Genomic DNA, 26,067 nt, shown 5'->3' on the forward strand with positions numbered 1-26,067 from the left:
ACATGCCCAAGATCTATGATGAGTTGTCTTCCACAGCCAGCTTACAAGGTACAAGGTACAAGGTACAAGGTCAACTTTATTATCCCACAAGGGGAAACTCAGGTGGTCGTCATACACGTCTGTTGCAGTACATACCGTGTACACATACACATAGCCACACACATACACACGCAGTATCAAAAATATAAAACTACAACAATATCCTACATAGGTTTAAAAGTTACAAGTGCAAGTGCATAGTGCAAAGTGCATTCTGGGAGTGCGGTGAGCACATTCAAGGTGCAAAGACTTTTGGAGAATACATACAACAGCATACAATATCCAATACAGTATATACAGTCCAAACAATATACACAGTTTGATCAATTATTTCTTGTTTAGCGCTCTGATTGCCGTTGGCACGAAGGATTTGCTGTACCTGGTTGTTCTGATTTTTCTCTGCAGAATTCTGCCGTTTGGCCTGCTGCTCCTGAGGAATTTCAGGTGGAGGGGGTGGGTAGGATCATCTAGGATCTGATCAGCCTTTTTTTTAATAAGGTCGTCGTACAGCTGTGCTGTAGGTCGCTGTATCGTCATTACACACAATCATTACTCCACTACTCCTCAGCTATGAAAATTACATTAGGCTACATAAACAAATGGCTGTCACTGTCAATAACACAAACTACACACCGACAGCAAGCTGCCCCAGCGACACCACCAGCAATAAAATAAAAATAAAATGATAACTTACCAATGACGTTCACAGTGGTTCACTTGAAGACAAAACCCAAATCCACCAAAAAGCAACAAGCAACCCACCGCACAGCACAGCACCGCACAGCAGTAATATAGCCTCTTGTGCCCAACTGCATGTAAACTAAGGGTAAAGTTCCCAGTTGCTAGCCTGGAAATGGCGAAAATATAGCTTTTTGCAGGTTGATAGCTCTAATTTTATCATTTGGTTTTAACCATGGATGTATTAAAAGAACGGTTTGTTTGAACAGGCATCTTGAAAACTCCGCCACACTTCCTAGTTGCCCGAAATCTCAGAATAATCATTAACTCCTCCCTCCTTGTCGTCTCGTCTCCTGGTTGGCTTGGATTCGCGAATCCCTGGGAATATCCCACCCACAACTCAACTAATTGTGATTGGCTAACTCCACAACTCAATGGAATTCTGATTGAGGGTTGCTAGCTTGCTGTCAATTAAATACCATTTAATTTGCCTGTGGGGGCTGGTCCAAATATTTAACCCCATATTTGCTGAAACAAAGTGAGTGCAAGATCATAGCAATTTACGGAAATTTTTACTGTTATTTCAGTGAATAAAAACAAATAAATATCAAATACAAATAATTTATTAGGGGGGAAATTATTTTCTTTTCAATTTCTTCTTGGGCATTCAGTGAATACCTAGAAGGCCCTGACGGTTCGCCACTGTATCACACAGAATACAATTGGGCTCCTTGAATCCACAAGAGTCTCAGCTTTACAGTTATACGCAATTTATGCAATTCCAAGTCTGTCTAGGGTCTCCAGTATGCAGAAATATTCAAATAGAATAGGTGAAAATAACACATGTATACTGCATGCAAAAATGGCATTTTCTTTTCTTTTTTTTATGTTGTTTTTGCATGAGATTAGCTTAAAGTGGGGCTGTCTGTAAAGAGGAGACTCGTGGGTACCCATAGAACCTGTCTTATTCAGATATCTTGAGGTGAGAGGTCATGGGCCCCCTTTGAAAATGGCCATGCCCGTTTTTCCCTTGCCAAAATCTAGCCAAAATTTGGAGCATTATTTAGCCCCCTTCCCGACAAGCTAGCATGACATGGTCATGCATTCAGGTGACCAAAGCCGACGCCTTTCCCATCCCGCTTCTGGACAATTGTATTGATCAAGTTGGGCAAGCAAGGTACATGACCAAAATTGACCTTCTCAAAGGCTATTTACAGGTGCCTCTGACGAAGTGAAATCTCAACCTTTGGTACCCATGATGGGTTGTATCGGTTCAGGGTCATGCCATTCGGGAGGAAAAATGCTCCTGCGACGTTCCAGCATCTGATGAACACTGTCACCAGCTGGGGATTAAAGAACACTGTGACTTATATCGATAATGTTGTGATGTTCAGCATGACCTGGGAGGAGCATGTTCGCCAGATAAGAGAGCTGTTCGAGCTCTGGGTGATCAGATTGCAATCAGATCACCCAAAACGCGTGTCCTTTCAATCCGCATATAATTGCTGTATGCGGATTGAGAGGACACATTGCATTTACACTTGTGTTCAATGTAGTCACAATGTGTCCCTGACCACCTCCGGAGGTGGTTTTGGCCGATCAGATCGCAATCCGTCTTCAATGTGTCTTGGGGGTGTTTACACCTGTACTTTCAAGTGGTCAAGCACTATCCGGTTGCAATCTGATCACAGAAAACGCATGTTAGTGCCAGGTGTAAATGGCCTCTCAGATACACAAAATCATAATCTGGACTAGAGGGGTATAGTCTGGCCTAGCCAAAAATATATCCTGGGGCAGTGGTACGCAACCTTGCCCTACTCAGGAGCCACATTGACACAAATGTTTTCTTTTTTGAAAGGGCCGCAATCCACAAAAAGTCCCTTTTCTTCCTTTATTTTTTTAAAGATTTTTATTTATTTATTTTAAGTAGGACTTAAAAGAGCCACAACTACCCATAAAAGAGCCGCATGTGGCTCTAGAGCCTCGGGTTGAGTATCACTGGGGTATATTTTAGGCTAGGCCAGACTATAGTTTGGCGGGGAGTTAATCTGGCCTGCTAACACTGCTGAGGGAAATGACCAGCAAAATCAGAGCTGCCTGTCTCATGTGCACTCCAGTAAGCGATCTTCATCTGTCTATGCTGATATGTAAACTTTCCTCTTCCTTCCTTTCCTCCGAGTAGCTCTAAATGATACATGAAGTGCCAAGGCCAGGCCTGGTGCGGAGACAAATGCCAACCACTCGCTCTTCCAAATGTCAAATCTGACAGTCACAGACATTCAATAACCATCCCTGCCGGACCCATTCAGAGCTGCGCTATTCAAACAGTCCCTGACGTCTGAGGATGAGAATGGACATGCCATACCTGGAGGGACATGGCTCCCTCCAGGTACGACATGGCACAGACACCGAGCCCTGTTCAGAATCGGTCCCTATGACATAAATAGTGGACTATTTAGTGTGTCGCCATTTTTTTTTAATAGTGTCCGAATTCTCAACTGTTAATTTGATTCACTATTTAGTCCACTATAAAATATCCACAATGCACAGCAATTTCTAGTGAACAGCGAATGTACCCTACATTTTCACCGGTATACCACAATGCAATGCGGTCGTCTTTACCAAAGGAGAAGAAGAAAGTTTTTAAGCAAAAATCGGTGTAGTGTCCGAAACTCATTTGATCGTTCCCCATATAGTCCATTATATGATAAACACTACATGGGGAAGAGTGAGTGAGTGAATGAGTGAACCATTCCGAACACGGTTGGCCATAGACATTGTTGTATCATACTCATGTTTGAAAGAGGCAATAAGGAAGGTTTTTACTGCCCCATAGGTGGACAATAAATCAATATCTATATATCGCAATAAAATATGCTTCCATAACAATTATATCTTTTTTCAATACCTTTTCAATATTTTCAATATACATGCATCAGTCACTGACTCACTGATTTCATTACAGGGCACTGATCAGTGCAATGCAGAATACAATAGACTTGGCACATTCATTTTTCAGACATGTTTGTAGGTGCAGACATCCATTGTGAGATAAATGGGCATTATTGGCAGTTTCCCCCTTTGCCTTTATAGTGTTAACAGACTAAATGACTAATATGGTAATAATTATCGTATTGACTGATATGAAGAAGTATATTGTGATATAGATTTTGGCCATATCGTCTAGCTAGCGCTACTCATAGCACAAAATGACCATAGGGTTGTTGGTCAGTAGTTAGGCTACCAATGACTCAATGATTACTTTTCCATGGTGCTGAGACTTCTGGCTTTCAGAACTCTGTTTCCAGCCTGTAATCTGTCTTGGAACAACAAACTCCGAGTTCCCACCCATTGAATCTTTATGATGCTCCCAACCCAAAATGTTGTTTCCTTGTGACCCTTTAAAAATCCCATTTAGTGTAAAACAAGATTTCCTTGCTTCTTTGATGATAAAGGACTTGGGTGTGCAATATAAACATCATAGTCTCAAAACACATGGACAAAGCCCCCTTCAAAACAGCACATAGTAAATGAGGGAAGAGACAGAGACAGAGCGTATAGACAGGTCCCACAGAGGTTGGAGTTGAGGTTATTTTGCAACAGAATTCATAAGCTTGTTTTAAAGACCCATGGGATATGTTTTAAACAGCTAAGAATAGGATTAATGGGACATTTAAATCAATATGCTATGGCCATACAGGCAAAACCTTCCTAGAGTTGCATGTGTAACCGAGCTGAATCAGCGCGGATTCCTCGTAAGTCCAGTGTGGTAGCGAGTGGATTCGTTAAACTCACTCCCCAGTATATAGGCATGTTAATCAGCTCCGCCAAGGCAGCTAGCTCTCTGGTGGAGTGGTTAGTGTCTTTGACTCCCAAGCCGAAGGTCGGCGGGTCGTATCCACCCTTGGACAAGCCCTCAACATGGTTTGCTGCAAGTACCACCTACACATGTCAGTTACCAGTCATATAGGGTCCGATCCACAAACAAGTGCCAAGTCACAGTGACAGGAGTCAAGTCAGTCAGGCAGACAGACAACTATAAGTCATATTGAATGTTAGACGAGTGTTAAAAGAACTAGTAACAACCTAACGATGTCATACTAATAATTCTGGGTGTGATCAGTGTCAATGATGTCATATTAATAATTCTGGGTGTGATCAGTGAGTTCACCGCACACCCAAACTTGAGGAAACATCTGTGCATTCTTTGCCTGAGGAGACTTCACAAGTGACTTCTCTTGTCTCGGTCACTGTTGGAAGAGAAAGCAACATGGCAGCACCAAAAGGACAAGGTTGTGGAGGAACGAGGTGTGATTTTTGGAGCTTTTTGGGATGCACCCCCGCTGTTGTATGACCATTTTTAAAATGTGTCGACTCTGACTCTGCCTGACTGGCCCACGCCAGCAAAGTAACGTCATCACCTCTGCTGGTTAATTGTTGCTGTGTGAGCTAGTGTGTGTGTGTGTGTGTGTGTGTGTGTGTGTGTGTGTGTGTGTGTGTGTGTGTGTGTGTGTGTGTGTGTGTGTGTGTGTGTGTGTGTGTGTGTGTGTGTGTGTGTGTGTGTGTGTGTGTGTGTGTGTGTGTGTGTGTGTGTGTGTGTGTGTGTGTGTGTGTGTGTGTGTGTGTGTGAAACGGAGTGGATTACAATGAGCAATACATTGAATAATGATTTGCTTACGCATATGGACATTTATATTGCAACATGCAAGTCATCATATCATGAGTCACAAGCAAGTCTCAAGTCATTTCCAAGCCAGAAGTCAAGGAATTCTATACCCAGAGTTCAACACAGATGAACACGGACTCAAACGTCAAATACAATGCATCTCTCATTCTATATAGAGAATGCTAAGCATGCTTTTTAGTGGCCCCAGTGAGTGAAACGCCTAACCTTGGTATATGATGTTTTAAGGGCCAGCTGCTTCTAGCATCATATGGGTTATAAAAAAATCACATACAATACTCTAAGGATTTTGTTCACCATCTGAAACATTATTCTGCCTGTTGTTCCTACTTGGTGCTTGTCTACAAACTGTATGATAGTGCTGTCATTGTTAAGGTGAATGGAAGAAATGCAAATTGAACTTGCTCGATTAAGAAATAATGTGTGGAGGGCCACATAATAGTATATTTTGAGACAAGCTGAGGGCCACTTGAAATTAGTCCGCAATTGGCACCCAGGCCGGACTTTGGACATGCCTGCTTTAAGATAACCCAGACATCACAATAAAGACAGCTATTCTATCAAACTAGGTTTTCAATCATCAAATAACTTCAATATGTTTTTCTATCACAGTAATAGATGTACGACCACGTTTCTAGTGTTCTATAGAGAAATGCACCTTTTGCTCTATCCATTTTGCAATACAGCAAATTTTACAATAGCCTCTAGGTTTTGATATACAACCACAAAGTCATTATTGAAGATCAGATTTCTCGATCTCCCAAGAAAACCTTTGTGAAAGCTATGGGTGTGTCTGAGAGAGCCACATCTGAAATAATGGTGTGAAACCAAACCAAGTCCCATTCAAATGAATTAGGCTGACACACTGATATATGGTTATTCTCATTTATTGAAGGCACATTAGTTAAACACATTAGTTGTGCTGGACATATACATTCATCGTCACCTCCCCCCCCTTGCAATAATCAATTTTGTCTATTAGGGCTGGGGATTCTTAGCTAGGGGATTCGACCTTTTGGCAGACAAAAAATCCCAAAAAATCTAAAGGCTGACCTTTCCATGTTGAAAAAAAGGCAATTTAATTATGTGATCAATCATTTTAATTTATACATATTTGTACATGACAGTTGCTTTGTTTAATCCCAAATAGACATTCAATATAATGTACCAATAAGATCCCATTTTAAGAAAGATTTTGAAAATTCCACCATACTTTTTAAAATTTAGAGATATGGAACAAAATCACTTTTATCACTTTTTAATACCCAGCCTCATCCATTTTAGAATCACTATAACTAGTCTACAATCCATCACATTTCACAGCAATAGTTAATACCATTAGCTCCATTTATATCCTAAACAACTTTAAGTGCCTATTTTCCAGTGTACAGCAAATGTTTGTATTTTATTATTTTTTTTGTATTTTTTACATGTAGTACATGACAGTAGTGTTGCAAATACATCCGAGTAGGGCAGGTTAGACCTTTGTGCCACACATGTTTACGGCATATAAATTACAGTGTATCATGTGGCTTGTTTTTAGACATGGATTAAGCCTGGTTCAATGATAGATACTGAACCTAAATCTAGGCCATCTCTGTAGAACCGGCCTATTATGTGCTTTGGGTTGAAGAATCACCGCCAAGATCCTGAACTAATTTGATGCCAAATTAAGCATTCTACCCCAGTTCCGTGCCAATCTTCTAAAATGTGGGAAGGACTGCTTAACGGAGCAGGAATCTTGTGAGTTTACACCCTCCCCAACTTTCAGTGATTTTGAACATGGCGTCTCTTTTTCATGTCAATCCCTTCCGAGTCCTTCATGCAGGCCACCAGGAAATCGCGGCACTTCAAGGCGTACTGCTCGGCGAACTCCCGGTAATGACTGACATGCGGAGTGGAAACAAAGTCAAAACTGTCGACAGGGAGCCCTTTCTGCTGCAGGGTTTCCACCATGAGCTCCACGTCACCGTGCCTGATCACCTGGTCGGCCCTGGAGTACAGGTAGAGCTGGGGCCAGGCGGGCGGCCTCTCCCGCAGGGCGTCGTAGTGGTTCTTGTGGATGTACTTGGTCACAGGGTACAGCACCACTCGCAACAGGAAAACAGTCACTGCGAACAGCGCTAGGAGGATGTACCTCAGGGCCGGGTTGATTTTTGGCCCCAGGGTGGCCCTCAGCGCGCGCAGGGCCCCGCGGACGTTCCCGCTACCCGGGGCGCTGTCCACTACCGCCCCGATCACATGCAGGGAGCTGAATTGTTTGTCGCTGTGCAGGAGCTCTACGACGTAGCGGTAGAGCATGAAGCCGCCGTTGCTGAAGATATGGAAGAATATAGGGCTGTTCTCCACCTCATAGTCGTAGAGGATTTCCAGCAGCTTGAGGGCAGTGCTGCTAAGCTCCTTGTAGCCGAAGGACTCCGATATGAAGACCGTCTTCAAGGGGGCCGTGTAGCGGATGGTGACACAACCCTACAGGGGCAAAAACAGACAACAAGAAAGAATGAGAGAAATAAGTGGAATTAAGCTGTGAGATGCTGATCAGAATCAGAATCAGCTTTATTGACCAAGTATGTACACATACAAGGAATTTGACTCCAGTTTGCATTGCTCTCAAAGTACTCGCATATGGGGGGAGGGGGGGGGGGGGGGGGGGGCTTGGGGGAGTATGCACACATTAAAACAGACAAGGCATGGGTACATTTAAACATTTGCAAAAAATATATAAATAAATAAAAATCAGTAACTACCATCCAATAAGTGTGGTGTGAAGTGTCTATTTTAAATACGTATGAAAGAATGTACAAACAGTATATGTATAAGTGAGCCACCCGGGATTGTAAACAACGTGTGTGCGAGTGTGGCACTGGAATCCAGGACGAACAACACCTTCTCTTGTACCCCCAGACCCAGGATATCCGTGACAGTTTTGATTGTCAGTTTACTGACCTATGGGTATTATTTCAAAATATGGACAAGAAAATGCTATCTATGTTGAGTAAATGCTTAGCTATCTTGGAACGTTGATACAATGATGTATCTGTTATGTGATTGGACCCATTGTTTTTATTTTTCGTATTTTATATGATTATTTTAATAGTTAATATTTCTATGGTTGTCAATAAACAAACTAACTAACTAAACAGAGACTTATACAGATATTGCAGTTATGTGATAGATATAAACAGCTTCTCGCTTCAATAAGGGACACAAGCGAGAGCAATGTGGGTGATGGTGTTGTCTTATTTAGTTTCAACCTGTTCATTGTAGATGGAGCTGTATTTGGAGAGGTGTTTGTCTTTGCAACCAGCCCAACCCAAAAGGATGACAACTGGCTCCTTTGTCCCCTGCCAGTGACTCTCTGAAAGGAAGACACACAATAAAACGCCTTGTTGTTATTATCAGCTCACAAACAGAAGGCAATTCCAGGCTTGCTAGCCATTCTGTGCTGCCAATGTGTTTGCCCAGACTACATGAGAGCTGTCTGAGTAAGCTACTAGTAGCTAAGCTAATTGCTAGCAAAGTCATATTAACGTTAGCGCGGCTAAATAACGTTAGCAACATAGCAAGCAAGCTAACTACAATGAAACTGAGGTGCTCACCCGATGTCACTGCATCTGGAAACACGATATTGTAGTCTATTTCATCGTCTGCCATTTTTGTGATTGATTATATCAGCTTCGGTCCTCTAATGTTTGGTTCATTTGACTGTTGTGAGGTTGAATGACAGCCAAGTTAACAGCGTTAGGTAACGTAAAAGCTGGTAACAAATGAATTGCAGAGTAGACCGCCCCGACACTGCTTGCCTGGTGACCAGACCAGTGTCAAGGGAAACCGAATAAAAAGTGGGAGTTCCGGTTTTAGCTTTTCAAAATAAAACATACGTTTATTTTGTCATACAAATAAAGAACATTAGTTAAAATGTATACCGTATTTGAGAACCAATCTGTAATTTTGCAAATGTCATTTGTACGGCATACATGTGATTTGCACTTCAGGGCCACCGTACTTATGCCTTCCCAAGTGACATTAAAATAGATTACTAAATTAATTGACAGGCTGGCTGATGTATTCACTGATGTATGGAAGAGACAGTCTGGCTTGAGTCAAACTAGGTTAACCAGGTGAGACTAGTTTGAGCAGGTCAATGAATAGCCTTCATAAACTTAAGGAGCCGGATGGATTGTGCCACTTAAGTAAATAGAACTAAATAGCAATTAGCAACACAAACTGTGGTTTCCAACTGACTGCATCTCATTGCTAATTTAAGCATGCAAAACTTAAACTACATGAGAGGTAGCAGCCTGAGGTTCATAGCAGAACAATGATATCTGAAGCTGCATCCTCCTATACTGGAAGATATTCAAATCCGAGAGATGAAATGATATTGTTCATATGCACAGGCCTGGAATGGAGGTAGTGAAGGGGGTGGTGCGTGCAAATGAACTATGAAAGCAATTTTGTTGGAGTTGTTTGTTAAAAAAAACGTATTTAGATCAAAGCATATAAGGATGTAATCATTTCAACATGCAACTGAACTATTATTGAGTTATATATCTATCTGCATCTCCACCTTCTCCCTTAAGAATCTGAGGCAGCCATTCCCTGTAAGTAGACCATCATATTAAGCATTTTATGCATCACACATGCATTCTGCCTCTGAATCTGAGCTCTAAATACCGAAGCACTGAGTCCATGTCCTTGTTATAAGGTTAGGAGACGGTCTCTCGTTAGACACATGTCTCCATCTCAAATGGTGATGTCACTGTCACTGAGATGTTTATCATAGTAGCCTATTATCAGGTAGCATTTAAAAGAGTAAACCACAATTAACACATTGTTTAGTCCTATATGTCATTTGCAATTTAAGTATAGCCTACTAGTGGACCCGTAGACCCCGTCCCCCGGTCTGGAGAGTGGTCTACAAACCCTCTTACACTCAAATTCATCATAAATTAGACTGGTGTTCACTCGACCACTCAATGATGTCATCAGTGAGTGATGTCATCATTGATCGGGTGACATCACATCATTGGGTAATTAGGGCAATCATTAGGTAAAAAGGGTAAGAAACAGTGAAGGTATAATAGTTGAAGTGAGATGTAAAGTGAGGAAGGAGAAGAAGAGGAGTAGGTGACAGAATGGTATAAATTAATTTGATAGGTTCGCTGAGGCCTGAGGGTCGGTCAAATGAGTCCAGTGACGTTAACAATACTTGATAAATCATGTTGGATAAAATCAAATCTGCTGAAGTTCTGACATTTTTTAATCTATCATTAGGCTGCGTTGATGAGGCTCAGATGAATAAAGCAATAGGTTGGAAAGAACAAAATATATACGGTATATAAAAAAAACTGACAAGGTTGAAATAAAAGGTGATGCTAATGATGCTGGTAATGAATGTAAAGAGAATGACACAGGCATTTGAAAGAAAGGTGGGTGAAACTGGTGGAGTTTGAAGGAGAGGTATTACTAAAAGAAAGTATTTCTGTGATATCTGAAGGCCGACCAATAGTAAAAACGCGAGGTGGCGGTTTAACAAACTGAGCGAGCTGCAAAATGGGATCGCATATGCAGAGGCAGTATTCCCCAGGCAAGCAAGGAATCTTGAACCCATAGGTTGAGTCCAAGACATGAGAGGACAGTGAAGGCAGCTGTGCCATTTGGATGCCAAAGGGCTGAGACGGAAAGAAAATAAGGAATGACCTCAATACTCAAATCAGGAGTAAACATGTGTTGGTTATTAACAATTGTGTTTCTAATTTTCTGAGCTTATTGGCTAATGGAAAGGAGTTCAAGCAATTTGTTGTAGATATCAGATATGATAAACAGGACCATCTGTGTGCAAGAGACCATCACCAGATCACAAATAAAACATGAGCTCGCAGACCCAGGCTACAAGAGGCATGGCTCAGTCCAAATTTTTCTTACATATGGATATGGACCGTGGTCCATGGGTCGACCATACCAGTGTGGCAGGATAAAGCTAGCAAAAATTTTAGCTAGCAACAATTTTTGGGTTAGGTTGTTTTTAGGGTTAGGGTTAGGGTTGGGGTTAGGGTTGGGGTTAGGGTTAGGGTTAGGGTTTAGGCCTTTAGGGTTTAGGGTTAAAATATAGAACAGCAATATGTTCCAGTGGACAAGAGGAGTGAAGTGGCTCTTAAATATTATATTACAATTCACATGGATCTAGGTTTGTTTGAACAAGTCCAGGGACAAGAAAGGCAAAAACATGATGCCATTATTTTGGGGAGGATATAGGCAACGCGCACACCACTTGCTTGTATCTTTGTCTTGAGGTGCAGGGAATCAAATCCCCAGATCAATTTCCAAAAGAAAAAAGATGATTCCCGCACACACTGATTTATTAAAAAGTGTCAATGTTTGATGTTTCGTTCACAAGGATGTCTTGAGAAATGTCCTTGTGACCGAAACGTTGATACTTTTTAATAAATCAATGCAGAGGTGAAATTACTTTGGGGAGGGACAAGCAAAGATGGAATGCACTGGTGATGTAATAAATAAATTAGGAAAAAAACTTGTTGAATGGTGGAAGAGGGAGTGCTGGTAATAATGAATGAAGCTAGACCTTACCCATAAAAGGCAGATGTCCCTCTTTTTCCGACTGTGGGCAACTACAGTATATCATGCTGCTGTACTTCCCGGTTTTGTCCACCAGATGGGGCACAATGTCTATCCAAACCATTGATGCAAACAGATAAAAGTCGAGGCCAAAGCAGCCTGCTCTTTCAGTTGTGATGTCATCAGTGAGTGATGTCACTCGAGCAATTGTCTTCTGAGTTAAAATTGGTTAAGTGATGTCTTGTATGTGTCTTCACCACTTACTTCAGCACCTGGGTGTGATTTATTTTTATTTTTATTTTTTATTTTTATTCTTAGTTTTTTTCGTACTGCTTTTATTGGTTTTTGTTATATTATATAATATTGTACAGTCTAGGCGCAAGGTTGCGTACCACTGACACTAGTGACTAGACTACTAGTGTCAAATTTAGATTATTTTCGACGGCATTTGAAGGCAACAAACTGAAAAAGCAGCTCCACATAGCCCTTGCCCATTGGTGCAATTAACTGTCAGTCAAACTAGTAGCCAAAAATGGGCGAGGACAGGACAAAGTGGGAGTTGACTCGGCTGAGCAGAGAGGCAGAGAGACGGAGCTGTCAAACCAGCAACAAACGCTTGAAATATTATCCCGGGCGGACAACAACAGTTTTCACTTTGGCTTTTTGAGAAACTGCAACAAAATAAGAGACACTTCGAACTCATTTTGTAAATGTAACGTTAACATTTTGGACGTAGTTGGACGGCCGATAAACTTCTCGTTTTGTTTGTTCGGAGATATTTGGCTAACGACGTCTGCTAGCTTAGCTTGAGTTTTGTTGACAAACTAACGTTAGCCCCACTCAGCCAGTAAGCTAACGTTAGCTAGTTCGAGCTTGGTGGATGGTTCTCGACAGATGCCTCCACGGAATGACATGGGACACAGCCTGAGCTGTCAAATTATCAACTGCTCATTGCCGAATAATCATCATCTTTATGAAAAGCAAACAGGTAAGACAACTGGACTTTGATGAAGAGCCAAATGCCTCGCTGCTTTGTTGTGTTTACATTTTGCACCTGGATGTCGTGCAATATCATGTGGCTAGTCGTTCGACATAATTATCTAACGTTAGTTAATAAGACTTCTTGTGTTGCTTATTTGCTGTCTGTATCATACACATCACGGTCAGTTACCCCCCTAGTGCTTTCCCCCTTAGACTTGTTCATTACATTAAACCCTTGAGGAATGACAGGTATGCAGCGGCTCGGATATCATCCAGTTTACCACAATAGATTGTGGTCAGATAAGAGAGAGCCGTTCAGTTTGTCTGAATGTGACCTAACATGCTGTGTTAGACGTGTGGGATTGGTTTACGCTAATTTTCAGCATTAACCTAGCTAGCTCTCCACTAGCTCTGCTCCAAAGGAGAAGGGGCAGGAGATAACTTCAACACACTGAACTTTGTACGCTAATTTTCAGCATTAACCTAGCTAGCTCTCCACTAGCTCTGCTCCAAAGGAGAAGGGGCAGGAGATAACTTCAACACACTGAACTTTGTTTTGAGATGTTGTGATCAACACTTGACAAATAGACCATAATCTGTTTGGATTCACACACACACACACACACACACACACACACACACACACACACACACACACACACGCACACACACACACACACACACACACACACACACACACACACACACACACACACACACACACACACACATTTAAATGATTTATTTATGTCCACATGGATACAAGGTACAAAGGGCATAAACACATTGGCGACCAGATTAATGCATGCACAAAAAGATAACACCACAGCAATGGCAAGTCGACAAATACAGTTATACTGTAATACAAGATAACGGTACAAGATACAGTCAGTATCCACTTCATGGGTACAAAAAGCAGCACCTCCTCCATATTGAGTGGCTACCACCATTCTCTCTCTCTCTCACACACACACACACACACACACACACTCACTCACTCACTCACTCACTCACTCACTCACTCACTCACTCACTCACTCACTCTCTCTCACTCACCCCTTGTGCAACCCATCATCACAAAGTCACTTAGGTTTTGATTTACTATTGACATTTTCTATTGGCCTGTAATCCACAGGGGCACAGCTGGATGGTGTTCAGGCCCCTAAACTACTGCTAAAACATTTGGCCCTAGGCTACTTTGGGGATGTCCCATCTGTTTTGAAGTAGCACTAGGCCACATTTTACAGACCAAAAAACTCTGCCCCTTTTAAATTCCTCCCTCTTTCCATTCGTCCCTTTACTGTGGTGTGTTAAATGCATGCCTTTGGATATGTAGGCAACAGGGGATGGTTTGGAAACAAATATAGTAATGAACACTCTAGCCTAGTCTTTTTTTAATCTAATCACTTGCATCAAGGAGCAGATTCCAGCATATAAATGCAACAGCATAGTTCGTAGAAGTTATTATTATTATTGCTATTGGTATTGGTATTGGTATTATTATTATTATTATTATTATTATTATTATTATTATTTAGATGGTATAACAATTTTCATTTTACATTATGTGGCTAGGACTATTTGCCCTATTAGTAAGCACGTTTATGTTTTCATGTTTGCCCTTGAAGTGGGAGTACAATTTCTTGAGGTGGTCAAGTGTGCCACCTTAAAGTTGTATTTATTTTTTTATTTTTTGAGGGGGGTGGGGGGAGGTCATCTTAAATTATGTTTGGTTTCACCCACCCATATTGGCTTGTAGAATAACACATGCCCTGCTTTGTAATTTCATGTGCAAGACTGAAATGCTAGTAAGTGCGGGAAGTTTGTGTTGAGTCAGTTTTTGCTTGTGTGCACAGAAGGCCTACACTGACCACTAAATAATGTGGGTGTGTGTGGACAGGACACAGCATCCGTTCTCTCTTGTTGTTAGCTGTTTTGAATCGAGGGAAGTGCAAATTTATACTCTACTTGATGGCTTATCATCTTAGTGATACTGTGACATATGAAATGTGTATGCCTGTTCCAGGCTTGGATGCAAAAGCTACTGAGACCAGATAGGAAATGAAAGCTTAGGCCTGGTACTTTGGCCTACATTTTTCTTGGCACAGGGAGTTTTATTACTGTACCATTTCAAAAAGGCAGAGAATGAGGCGTCCTTGAAGAGAGAGAGGGGAAAAAGAGGGGCATGAAAATCCTTTTAAGGTCGTGGCTGGGGACAGAGAATGATCTCAGAAGTTGTCCGGTAGGTCTAACCCTGGATGAGTCTATGTGATGCTAGAGGACCAAGACAGAAACTTGCTGTCTCAGACCTCAGTTGCACTTGTCATCTTAATGCTATTTTTGGGATCTGATCTCATGAGATGAGATAGCATCACTGTGTTCATACTGGGTCTACGAATTTATTCAAATCTATACCACATCCCTGTTGCTCAGTTTGCTAACGTTACTCCCCATTTAGGCCGATATGTTTTGTTCAAAATGTGCACACTGTCAAGTCAAGTTCAAGTCAAGTTTATTTAGCACATTTCATACACAGAGGCAATTCAAAGTGCTTCACATAAAAGGGTTGACAGCAAAATAAAAGAATAGAAGAAGAGAATAACATGGACATTTAAAAGCATCACAACAAAACTTTATAAAAAGTGCATTAAGCAACAGGCGCAGCAGTTGCAAAAAGAGCTAAGAACTTATAGAGGACTCATTGGGTTGCACACTTACACTGCATCCCTGCACACTTACACTCTATTCCTGCTCACTTCACACTCACACTGCATCCCTGCACACTTACACTCTATTCCTGCTCACTTCACACTTACACTGCATCCCTGCTCACTTACACTGCATCCCTGCTCACTTACACTGCATCCCTGCTCACTTACACTGCATCCCTGCACACTTACACTGCATCCCTGCTCACTTACACTGCATCCCTGCTCACTTACACTCTATTCCTGCTCACTTCACACTTACACTGCATCCCTGCTCACTTACACTGCATCCCTGCTCACTTACACTGCATCCCTGCTCACTTACACTGCATCCCTGCACACTTACACTGCATCCCTGCTCACTTCACACTTACACTGCATCCCTGCACACTTACACTGCATCCCTGCACACTTACACTGCATCCTTGCACACTTACACTGCATCCCTGCACACTTACACTGCATCCTTGCACACTTACACTGCATCCCTGCACACTTACACTGCATCCTTGCACACTTACACTGCATCCCTGCTCACTTACACTGCATCCCTGCTCACTTACACTGCATCCCTGCTCACTTCACACTTACACTGCATCCCTGCACACTTACACTGCATCCCTGCACACTTACACTGCATCCTTGCACACTTACACTGCATCCCTGCTCACTTACACTGCATCCCTGCTCACTTACACTCCGTCCCTGCATAGTAGAATAAATCAATTTAGAATATATATATATATATATATAGAATAAAATGGACATTTAAAAGCATCACAACAAAACTTTAAAAACTTTAAAAAAGGGTATAAAAAGTGCATTAAGCAACAGGTGCAGCACTTGCAAAAAGAGCTAAAAACCTATAGAGGAATAGACTATATAAGAAACATGACTAGACACACATATGATAGTGATTGAGAAACAGCTGTCAGCAGTTAAAAGCGACGGTAAACATAAAAGTCTTTAGTCTATTTTTAAAAGTAAGTAAGGTTGGGGCAGATCTGAGGTTTTCAGGCAATTTGTTCCAGCTAGCAGAAGCATAGTGGGTAAATGCGGCCTTCCCATGATTTGATTTGATCCTAGGGACAGTTAATAAGCTGGACCCTGCTGATCTAAGAGTTCTAGACGGTTCGTAGCGTGGGAGCAATTCAGCTATGTATTTAGGGCCTAGGCCATTAAGTGATTTATAGACTAATAACAGCATTTTAAAATCTATTCTATGACACACTGGCAACCAGTGTAAGGACTTAAGAACTGGAGTGATATGATCAACTTTCTTAGTCTTCGTTAGAACTCTCTCAACTTGGTTTCATTTTGGAGTATTGTTGAATAGGCCATGGAAATTCCTGGTGCGACTATGACATTATGAGTGTCTAATATGGTGGGTCAAATGACATGCATCATCATATTCAATTTAGGTCCGTTTGGGCCAGTAGTTAAAATACCGTCTGTACTCAATATAGAATTGGAGTTAGGGACATGTGTTGAACTTGAGCCATTGTCGTGTCAACATTGCCTTTGTTTTACGTGGTGAAGCACATACATTATGGACATGTCTTTTGAGCTGGAAGTTGCAGAAGATTACACTATGAAGTGCTATGCTTTAAGTGTCTGTGCTTGCCTACACACAGCCTAATTGATACTCCAAAATGAATTGAGGCTTTCACAGTGTGAAAATCGAGAAGCGTAAATCTTTTGCCAGACTGGTAGGGCCATCTAGGGGCTTGTGTTTCGCTGGAGGTCAGACGGCCATCAGGAACTTGAAAGCTTTAGTTCAGTGTGAGAGGTCATTCCTCTCCACTCAGTCATAATCTCAATCAAAGGCTTCTTCTCCCATTATTAAAAAAAAATGTGTCAGAGAGGCTCAATCTTGGGGTGTAATTAGTAGCTCAAGTAAAAAAGAAAGAAAGAAAGAAAGAAAGCTTTTCGCATATGGCTGCTTAAGAGTAAAATTGAAGAGAGATTTCCTCTCCAGTGCCATTGGACGTGAATATTGTTTATAGAATCTAGCTTTACTCTCCATTGCATTTGGCCAAAACAAGTAAGATTCAATACCAGCTTCAACATGTTTACAGAACCAAAGAAAGCTCCCTCCAGCTTTGAAGTGTTCCTAAAAGCCAGACGTGAAAAGACACATTGTTTAGTAGTGTAAAAAATGACCCTTAGTCACAGACTTCCTTCTCTGTCCCCTTTGTAGCCTGCTGGTTTTGTTTTGGATGGCAGAGAGGTCCAGGACTTGAAACTATTCCTTGGCTAATCTCCCATAATTGGACAATCGGTCCCTATTACAGCCATTACATCTTGGCTTGTCCAGAACGAGGCTGCTCTCATCCATCTGAAGGCAACACACCCAGTCCTGTTATTCTACTGGGTTTTTTCAACTACAAATGTTGTTAAGTGGCAGGATCTTTCAAGATCAGCATGACAGAAAGTGTTTTGTTTTAGCACGAGTGAATCTGGTCACTATCAAGTCTATATGGGCCAGGAGACAGGAGTAGGATCCACAGAGACAAATACCCACACATGTTGTGTCTACTCTGTTGGCTGTCTGACCTTGCTCAACTCACACGCTCAAAAAGTGTATCGGTGACGAGTGCCGGCCCAAAAAGAGCATGAAAAATCAGGTGACATGGCAGCAGTCACAAGAAAGTTTCAATACTAGTAGTAACGATACACTCACAATTTGATACGATTCATGATATTGAGTTCACAATACATGTACGATGTTCTCACTTCTTTTTTGTTTACGAAATGAGATTTCAGACAAATTATGATTGAAAAAAATTCCTTTAATTTGTTGTTAGACAAAAATCACGTATTTTTTTATCTGTATTTTTTCTTATCTTTTCTTTATCCAATTCAATAATCCATTATTATTTCTGCGGTAGGGTATAACTGCATAACACAAACTTTGCAATGAATGCATATTTCCTTCTCTTTGTAAAAGAAAAACTAGAAAAAAAGCATCACAATTCATTTTTCATCTCACCGATTTGAATCTTCACACATTTGTATGGTTGTCTAACTGTCTCACAATGTATTTTTACATCCCTATTCACTACGTGTTGAAGCACAGGCAGCAGTACCAGACGGACACTTTGCTGCCTGGCACAAATAGTAGGAGTCTGTTGCATAAAAACAGACCTCCACCTCCCCCACTGCAGTGCACACTCACCTTAATATGAATGAACCCTGTGAATTGACCTCATCTCTGTTCCTTTCCCAGGTCTCCACATTACCACAAACATCCCAAACATCTCAAACATGTGAAAGCCTTCTCATCCGGATGGACTCCCCCACACCATCACCAGCACAGAGGAATACGGCTACTAGGGGACCTCTTGTATTCGGTCAGGCTTTTGCCACCGGGGGAGCACTAACCATAGTTTTCAATTAAAGTCAATGTATGTGGCATATTTTCACCCAGGACACAAAGTGAGTCAATTCTGTGCTGCCCTGGGACGCTTGGCATCATTAAAACAATCTGTTACTCTTGTCATGTCGGGACCTACCAGAAAAAGGCCCATGTTACCTTTAGGGCCCCTACCCATAGTTTAATAATAAACACTGGTCTATGGGATTGCCCAGCTCTGCTTGGCTTGGGTGTAAGAACCCAAACCTGAGGTGCCGAAGGGTTCAGCTGCTGCTCACTCGGCTCATTTTATGAGTCCAAGGACGAGTCATTTCTACCTTTGGTGGTAGCTAATGGGGATAAGCCAGAGAAACCTGTGAAAGAACCCGACACCATCACTGGTACCCGCCACCATCCAAATCACCATGGACCGGAATAAACGCAACTCCATCGCTGGGTTCCCCGTGAGACCCGACCGTTTCCACGACGACAGAGACTGCATTGGAGGGGGAGGGGCCGTAGACATGGGCATGCCGCCGCCCTCACAGGTCAGCCATATGTTTTTAGTGGTAGGCTGCATTTCACAATGATGCTGCTCATACTGATACAGGGTTCAGATGTGGTTCTTAAAAACCTGGAACAGCTTGGGAACTATTTAAGCAAGTTTTGAGTAAAGTACAGAAAAACAACGTTGAGTTCTACAGCACATATGATTACACATTTTCTGTTGCTGAAATGTCATTACCATTTCACAAGTTCACATGCTGTGATTTTGTTGTTGTGAAGAAAAATGCTAAAAGTGCTATGCTAGAGAGTGATTATGGCCTAGTTTAGTCATATTGCCATGTCAGCAAATATTGAACACCAACCAAAGTTAACCAATCCAGTCAAAAATGCCTGGAAAAGGAATTTTCAAATGCAATGTAGGAACCCTGATAACAGGTTAAAAATGGTCTCGGCAGGTCTTAAAATGTCTTTAAATTGTCTTATCTAAGCTCAAAGGTTTTGCATACAAATCATTAAAGCATTGAAAGCGCTGAATTCAGTTTGAAAAGTTGTTGAGGTTTCTTGGTGCATTGTGAAATCAGCCCAGCCATACAGTCCTATATTAATACGACTACAGCTGTAGTCATTTTCATGTTCATTTCACTTTAAATTGGTTGGCAATAGTTCAATCTAACTGGCATTACTATTGTTAGTTTTTTTATAGCTTTGCTTTACAAGCTAAGACTTGACTGCAAAGCCTCTTGACTGTATAGTATGCCTGTTCCCCAAAGAGCACCTGCGCATCTCTTTTTATACCTGCGACATGCTGTAACATGCATGATGGCTGATTGTATTGTATTCTGACACATCAAACCCAGGTGTAGTGCAAATGCACGATGCTTCATACGCTTTTGTTGTAAGACATTTTGGCCATGGTCAGGCCTTATGTATTGATACAAGTTTTTTCCTGTCCTCCCCAGGTGGGCAGGGTGTGGCCGTCCTCCTACAGAGCCCTCATCAGTGCCTTCTCTTGTCTGACACGCCTCGACGACTTCAGCCGCGAGTGGATCGGCTCTGGGTTCTTCTCTGAGGTCTACAAGGTGGGTTTAGATAAGCTCTGCTTGACTCACTCATTGAGGAAAGCAGGCTTCCCAAGAGCTTGTTTTTCTCTTCTCTTTTCTGGAGAAGAATATCCATCCATCTGTCCACCCACCCACCCACCCACCCATCCATCCAGGGTGTTTCATAATGGGTCAGAACCAGTGTTGGGCAAGTTACTTTCAAAATGTAATATATTACATATTACTAGTTACTTTCATTTGAAAGTAATAAGTTACTTTACAATATTACTTTCTGTGTAGAGTAACTCGTTACTTACTACACTACTTTTGCATTACTTTTACCAAAACAACAGCAGCAGTAGCAGAATGACATCGCCGCCCCGGAACCATCCCAAAGAATAATTTCAACCGCCTTGAAGTCAGTGTAAACAATCCAAAATTCTAAATCTTATCCTTTTCCTTTGTTATTGTCAGCTATAGTGGTTATTTGCATAAAAACACACCATTTGATTAGGAAATGATTGTATCTTTTTTAAATATGTGCTTTGATTTAATAAAATGTAACTCAATTTGTAACTTGAGTTACTTGACAAAGTAACTGGTATAATATTACTGAAATCCTATAAGTAATAAGTTATATTACTGAGTTACTGCTAAAAGTAATATATTACATGTAATATGTTACTTTTGTAATGAGTTACCCCCAACACTGGTCAGAACTTAGTCACATGACCTCTTGTGATTGATTGATTTTGCCCTACAGTGTTGTAGTCCAGTCCTGGTCCTAGACTCATTTTCAGGACTCGTGACTCCACTTGGACTTGAGCACTGATGACTTGGACTTGGACTTGAGCATTTATGCATTTGGACTCTGAAGTTGGAGACGAGGACACGGACTTGTTAATTGATAAAGACTTTATTATTATTATTATTGTTAATGCGCCCTAATAATTTGGCATGAGATATTATTGTTAGCTATATGAATACCGTGACATTCAATTGTGTGCGAGGGCAGGCACGTGTGTTCCACATACATGTGGATTCACGTGAATTCGTGTTCAGTAACTTCAGACTGGGACTTGGACTCTGACTCTGACTCAACTTGGATTCGACTCAGATTCGTGTTTGGTGACTTGGACTCAGAATCAAGATATAGTGACGTGACTACAACACTGCTGGCTGGTACGTGACAAAAGTCATGCTAGTGTTCTAGGCCGTGTGTGCTATGGCTATTAAGCTTAGGGTATAAGAGGCAGAGTCATTTCCAAGTTGATCTGCTTGGCGGTGCGAAGATAGCTATCATTTCTGAGCTAACCTGGCCTGTGCTTGCTACTCTTTCTTTGACACTTTGAGGTCAAGTCAAGAGAGCAGTGGTCTATAAAGGGGCTTGTTAACCCTATTACTTCCTCCCCTCCCCAGGGCATGTGAATGGCAGTCACACAGGCACGTTCAGTGTGATGAGTTTGGCTATGCCCGATAAGTGTCTCCTTATCAACATCCAGTCAGTGGAGACATGTATTCTTTCTCCTTTTATTTCAGTTATAACTTGTAGGCTAACCTACGACAGCGTGACGTTTTGCCCCGGCTCTGTTTAGTTTAGATGAGAAGTGCGGAAGGACTTCGAGTTGAGTTGCAGTTATTTGTGTAAAATAGACTAAATAATCCTTGCCTTGATTGATAATAGTTACTTCTCAGTGGGCTTATTGTGACTGGGGTAGAGAAGGTTAAGTGCTGCCTGGGCTTTATTTGTGTGTGTGTGTGTGTGTGTGTGTGTGTGTGTGTGTGTGTGTGTGTGTGTGTGCGTGTGTGTGTGTGTGCGCGCGCGTCAATGTATGTGAGCTTGTGCACACCGCCATATATATGCGAGACAAACCCCCTCTTTCAGTATTGTGTGTAAAGGGTTAAGACACAGAATAAAGTTGACAAGTATGGGGGAAGGGTTTTCTGTGGTCTCCTACTCTAGTCTAAGAGTAATAGCCTAATTAGCTTCCAGGGCTAGTGGGGTTTAGGGGATCTTGATCCAAGTTCAACTTAATTTTGCATTTGCATCTTTCAGCCAGCATTTGAATAGCTAGTGTACAAAGAATACCTAACAGAATATATTGGCATTGAAGGTGGAGGTAGCTGACAAATATTATTATATCTACTTGTAGTAGATAGTACAATGGTCTTTGTTTGGACTCATGGATTTGTTTAGCCTGCTTAACATTTAATTTCCATTGTGCCTCTCAGCTTGTTTCATTGACATCTGCAGTATTATATTCTGCCTCTTCAGTCACTTTTCATATTTAGCTGATGCTAATGCAGGCTTTGTGGCTAGCTGCTGCTGCTGCTGCAGGCATTTGCTCAAAAGTGAAAAGTTCATAAATGCAGGGTCCAATAATAACACTGAGCAAACCTGCTGTTGCTTATTTTAGATGTATCAAACTAAAATAAACGTGCAAATTAAAATCTTCTAATAAAATGGCCAGCTCATTTCATTCCCTTTTCAGAGGATGATGACATGTTATTCAAAGCTTCAAAAGGCAGTTTTAGGGGTTTATTGATTTATATGTAACAGCATTCCAAACATGATTTTGTTTCTATTGAAACAAACGATCGATTTTTCAATGGGATTTATTGGAAAATAAAAATAATAAAAAGTAATTGAGTCTGATTTACGATGCTGGCTTTCGATGGTGCAAGGAGTGATTTAAAAAGAATGATGTCATTGATGATTGCACAGAGTTGCTCTCGGTTTGCTGCAGCCACTTTAATTAGACATCTAATTGTTTTAATAGTATGATAATGAATGATTTGCCGTCTCAGTGCTGACGGGCACTGATGCTGAAATATTGACCCTGATTTTAAATACCAGCTTCCTGCCGGCATGAATGTGCATTCAGTGGGGATTTTCTGTCTCCTGTTTGCGGATATTATAAGCTGCCCTACATGAATGGTGACTCACTGTTATTCCACTATTATTGTTCTGATACACCTAGTCTAAGACTTACTTATTCCACTATTATTGTTCTGATACACCTAGTCTAAGACTTACTTATTCCACTATTATTGTTCTGATACACCTAGTCTAAGACTTACTTATTCCACTATTATTATTCTGATACACCTAGTCTAAGATGTTACTGTTATTCCACTATTATTATTCTGATACACCTACTCTAAGACTTACTGTTATTCCACTATTATTGTTCTGATACACCTAGTCTAAGATGTTACTGTTATTGTTCTGATACACCTACTCTAAGACTTACTGTTATTCCACTATTATTAGTCTGATACACCTAGTCTAAGATGTCCACTATTATTATTCTGATACACCTAGTCTAAGATGTTACTGTTATTCCACTATTATTATTCTGATACACCTAGGCTAAGCTGCTAGACTGGGTAGGAACATTAGCTGAAGGATAAAAGGCAACCGCAGTAGTGGATGAGAGGAGGAGACCGCTACAACCAAAGCTAATAACGGAGCAGATTGTAGATGGAGTGATCATGCTGTGGCAGCCAGATAAGCCTTTGTATGACACAAGCTTGTTTATCTCTCTCTCTCTCTCTCTCTCTCTCTCTCTCTCTCTCTCTCTCTCTCTCTCTCTCTCTCTCTCTCTCTCTCTCTCTCTCTCTCTATCCTTTTCTATCTCAGTAGTGATGGGAGAGAAGACTGTGTAGGCACTAGGCAGAGAGGGAAGATGAAGTGGGAATGAATGAGAGGAGGTGGGAGAGGAACGATGGAAAGCTTGGAGACCACCAGCAGAGATGAATAGAGAGATGCTACGTTGGAGAAAGGGATGGTGGGAGAGGTGGAGGTTGAGAGGACGTTTTAGGGTAGACTAGGGATGCAGAGGTCAGAGAAGAGGAGGGGGTTTTGGAGGAGAGGGCCATCGAGTGGTGGCTTTGCTAGAGCGCGAGTTAAGGATGATGAGGATTTTTGGAGCATAGTGTGGGGTGAGGAGGAGGAGAAAGAGGGGGATGAGGAACAAATGGAGATGGGGGGATGTGAATAGAGAAGAATGGGGGAGGATGATAGAGGAAAGGGGGAAGGTGGCCCAAAGAGGAGTGGCCATCTGTTGTTTCTGCTGTCCTGCGGTGAAGACTGTTAGCTATTACAGCCAGGACCCTTCCCTTGAACTTGAACAGAGTGTGTGTGTGTGTGTGTGTGTGTGTGTGTGTGTGTGTGTGTGTGTGTGTGTGTGTGTGTGTGTGTGTGTGTGTGTGTGTGTGTGTGTGTGTGTGTGTGTGTGTGTGTGTGTGTGTGTGTGTGTGTGCGTGTGTACGTGCGCGCGCGCGATCATGCACAGGAAATTTGGCTGATCCAGTGCCTTTGCAGAACCAGTAACTTCCCTAATATGGATCAAAACACAAGTTCCAACTTCCTTTTTGATTTCGCTACTCACTACTCGATGATGTTGATGTTTTCACATCAACATCACAGACTTCTATGGTCTCTCCTGATTGCAAATACAGCTGAATCGCTTGGTTTGACCAAGTAAAAGTGTTTTTCATAAACATTTTATGAAATGTAGATGGAAAAAAGAATGGCAGATGAAATCTCTTGGTGTGTATGTCCAAACAGGAAGTGAGCGGGACTTTGGCTCGCTATATGCTCAGGAAGTGAGTTAATACGATGTAGGGAGATACGTGCAGCAGCTCAGTATTTTGACTCACTAGCCTCTGTGGTTTGCAGGGTGATATTTCCTATTCGTGTGTGTGTGTGCATGCATGAGTTCTTAGAAGAAACCCAAACACTTGCTCTGTAGAAGACCGACAGACAAGTACCCGGTTGCTGCATTGTGCTAACTGCAAACTTGTTCCACTTTTTCCTGTTGAAAATCAATCTATATGGGAATTTAGTAGTGTTGCTGATGAATGCAGGTCAAAATCCTGACATTTGGTGTACATTTGACTGAGGAATTCAACGTTTAACCGATAACCGACCATTTCAACATTAACCGTTCATCAAGTAAAAATGTCAGGGCCGCATTGGTGGGGCGAGTGCCTGATAATCATCGAATCATGTCCGATCCTCAGGTACGGGTACATTAGTGCGTTAATCATTGTGCTTGATAGTCGGTGGTTTGTTTCGTCGCCAAACAAAACTGGATTTTTCAGGCCGATACCGATATTACGGAGTAAAAATATTCCGATATCGATATATCGGCCGATATTCTTATATTATATATACACATTATATTACACAATTTCTTTTGCAATGATTCCTCAAAACTCTTTAAACTGTGTTGTATTCCATAAGCACCTATTCAGTGCTAACTCGTAATCGACTCTGCAGAGATGTAAAACTCTTCCCATATCTACATTTCAACAGTGTCTTTTTTTCAGCCTCCCTCCTCCACACACCCATCCACCCACATTTGCTTGTAAATTCTGTGCCAATCATGTAAATGAGACACTTGTCCAGCATTATCAAGCGATAGCAGAGTGTTTGAAGAAGACATGTCCGTTTTCGGCTTCAGCAGGCATGTTATGGTATGGTATGGT

General features: G+C 41.6%; 2 protein-coding genes across 2 annotated transcripts in view; one reads left to right on the top strand and one right to left on the bottom strand.

The window, feature by feature from the left end:
• Positions 1–6,300: 6,300 nt before the first annotated feature.
• On the bottom strand, positions 6,301–9,180 carry tmem53 (transmembrane protein 53). Its single transcript, XM_083658837.1, has 3 exons — positions 9,001–9,180; positions 8,656–8,759; positions 6,301–7,870 (listed from the first exon to the last, which is right to left on the bottom strand). The coding sequence occupies exons 1-3, from the start codon at positions 9,053–9,055 to the stop codon at positions 7,169–7,171; spliced, it is 861 nt and encodes a 286-aa protein (XP_083514963.1). The 5' UTR covers positions 9,056–9,180; the 3' UTR covers positions 6,301–7,168.
• Positions 9,181–12,607: 3,427 nt separating this feature from the next.
• Positions 12,608–26,067, top strand: part of tesk2 (testis associated actin remodelling kinase 2) — a 48,729-nt gene continuing 35,269 nt past the window's right edge. The window contains exons 1-4 of the mRNA XM_083659043.1: positions 12,608–12,968; positions 18,899–19,572; positions 20,491–20,610; positions 25,145–25,182. Coding sequence (XP_083515169.1) covers positions 19,450–19,572; positions 20,491–20,610; positions 25,145–25,182 — 281 coding nt within the window. The 5' untranslated portion in view covers positions 12,608–12,968; positions 18,899–19,449. The remainder of the gene's footprint in view (positions 12,969–18,898; positions 19,573–20,490; positions 20,611–25,144; positions 25,183–26,067) is intronic.

The sequence above is a fragment of the Poromitra crassiceps genome (genome assembly GCF_964638095.1).
Source record: "Poromitra crassiceps genome assembly, chromosome: 23".
Taxonomy (NCBI): Eukaryota; Metazoa; Chordata; class Actinopteri; order Beryciformes; family Melamphaidae; genus Poromitra; species Poromitra crassiceps.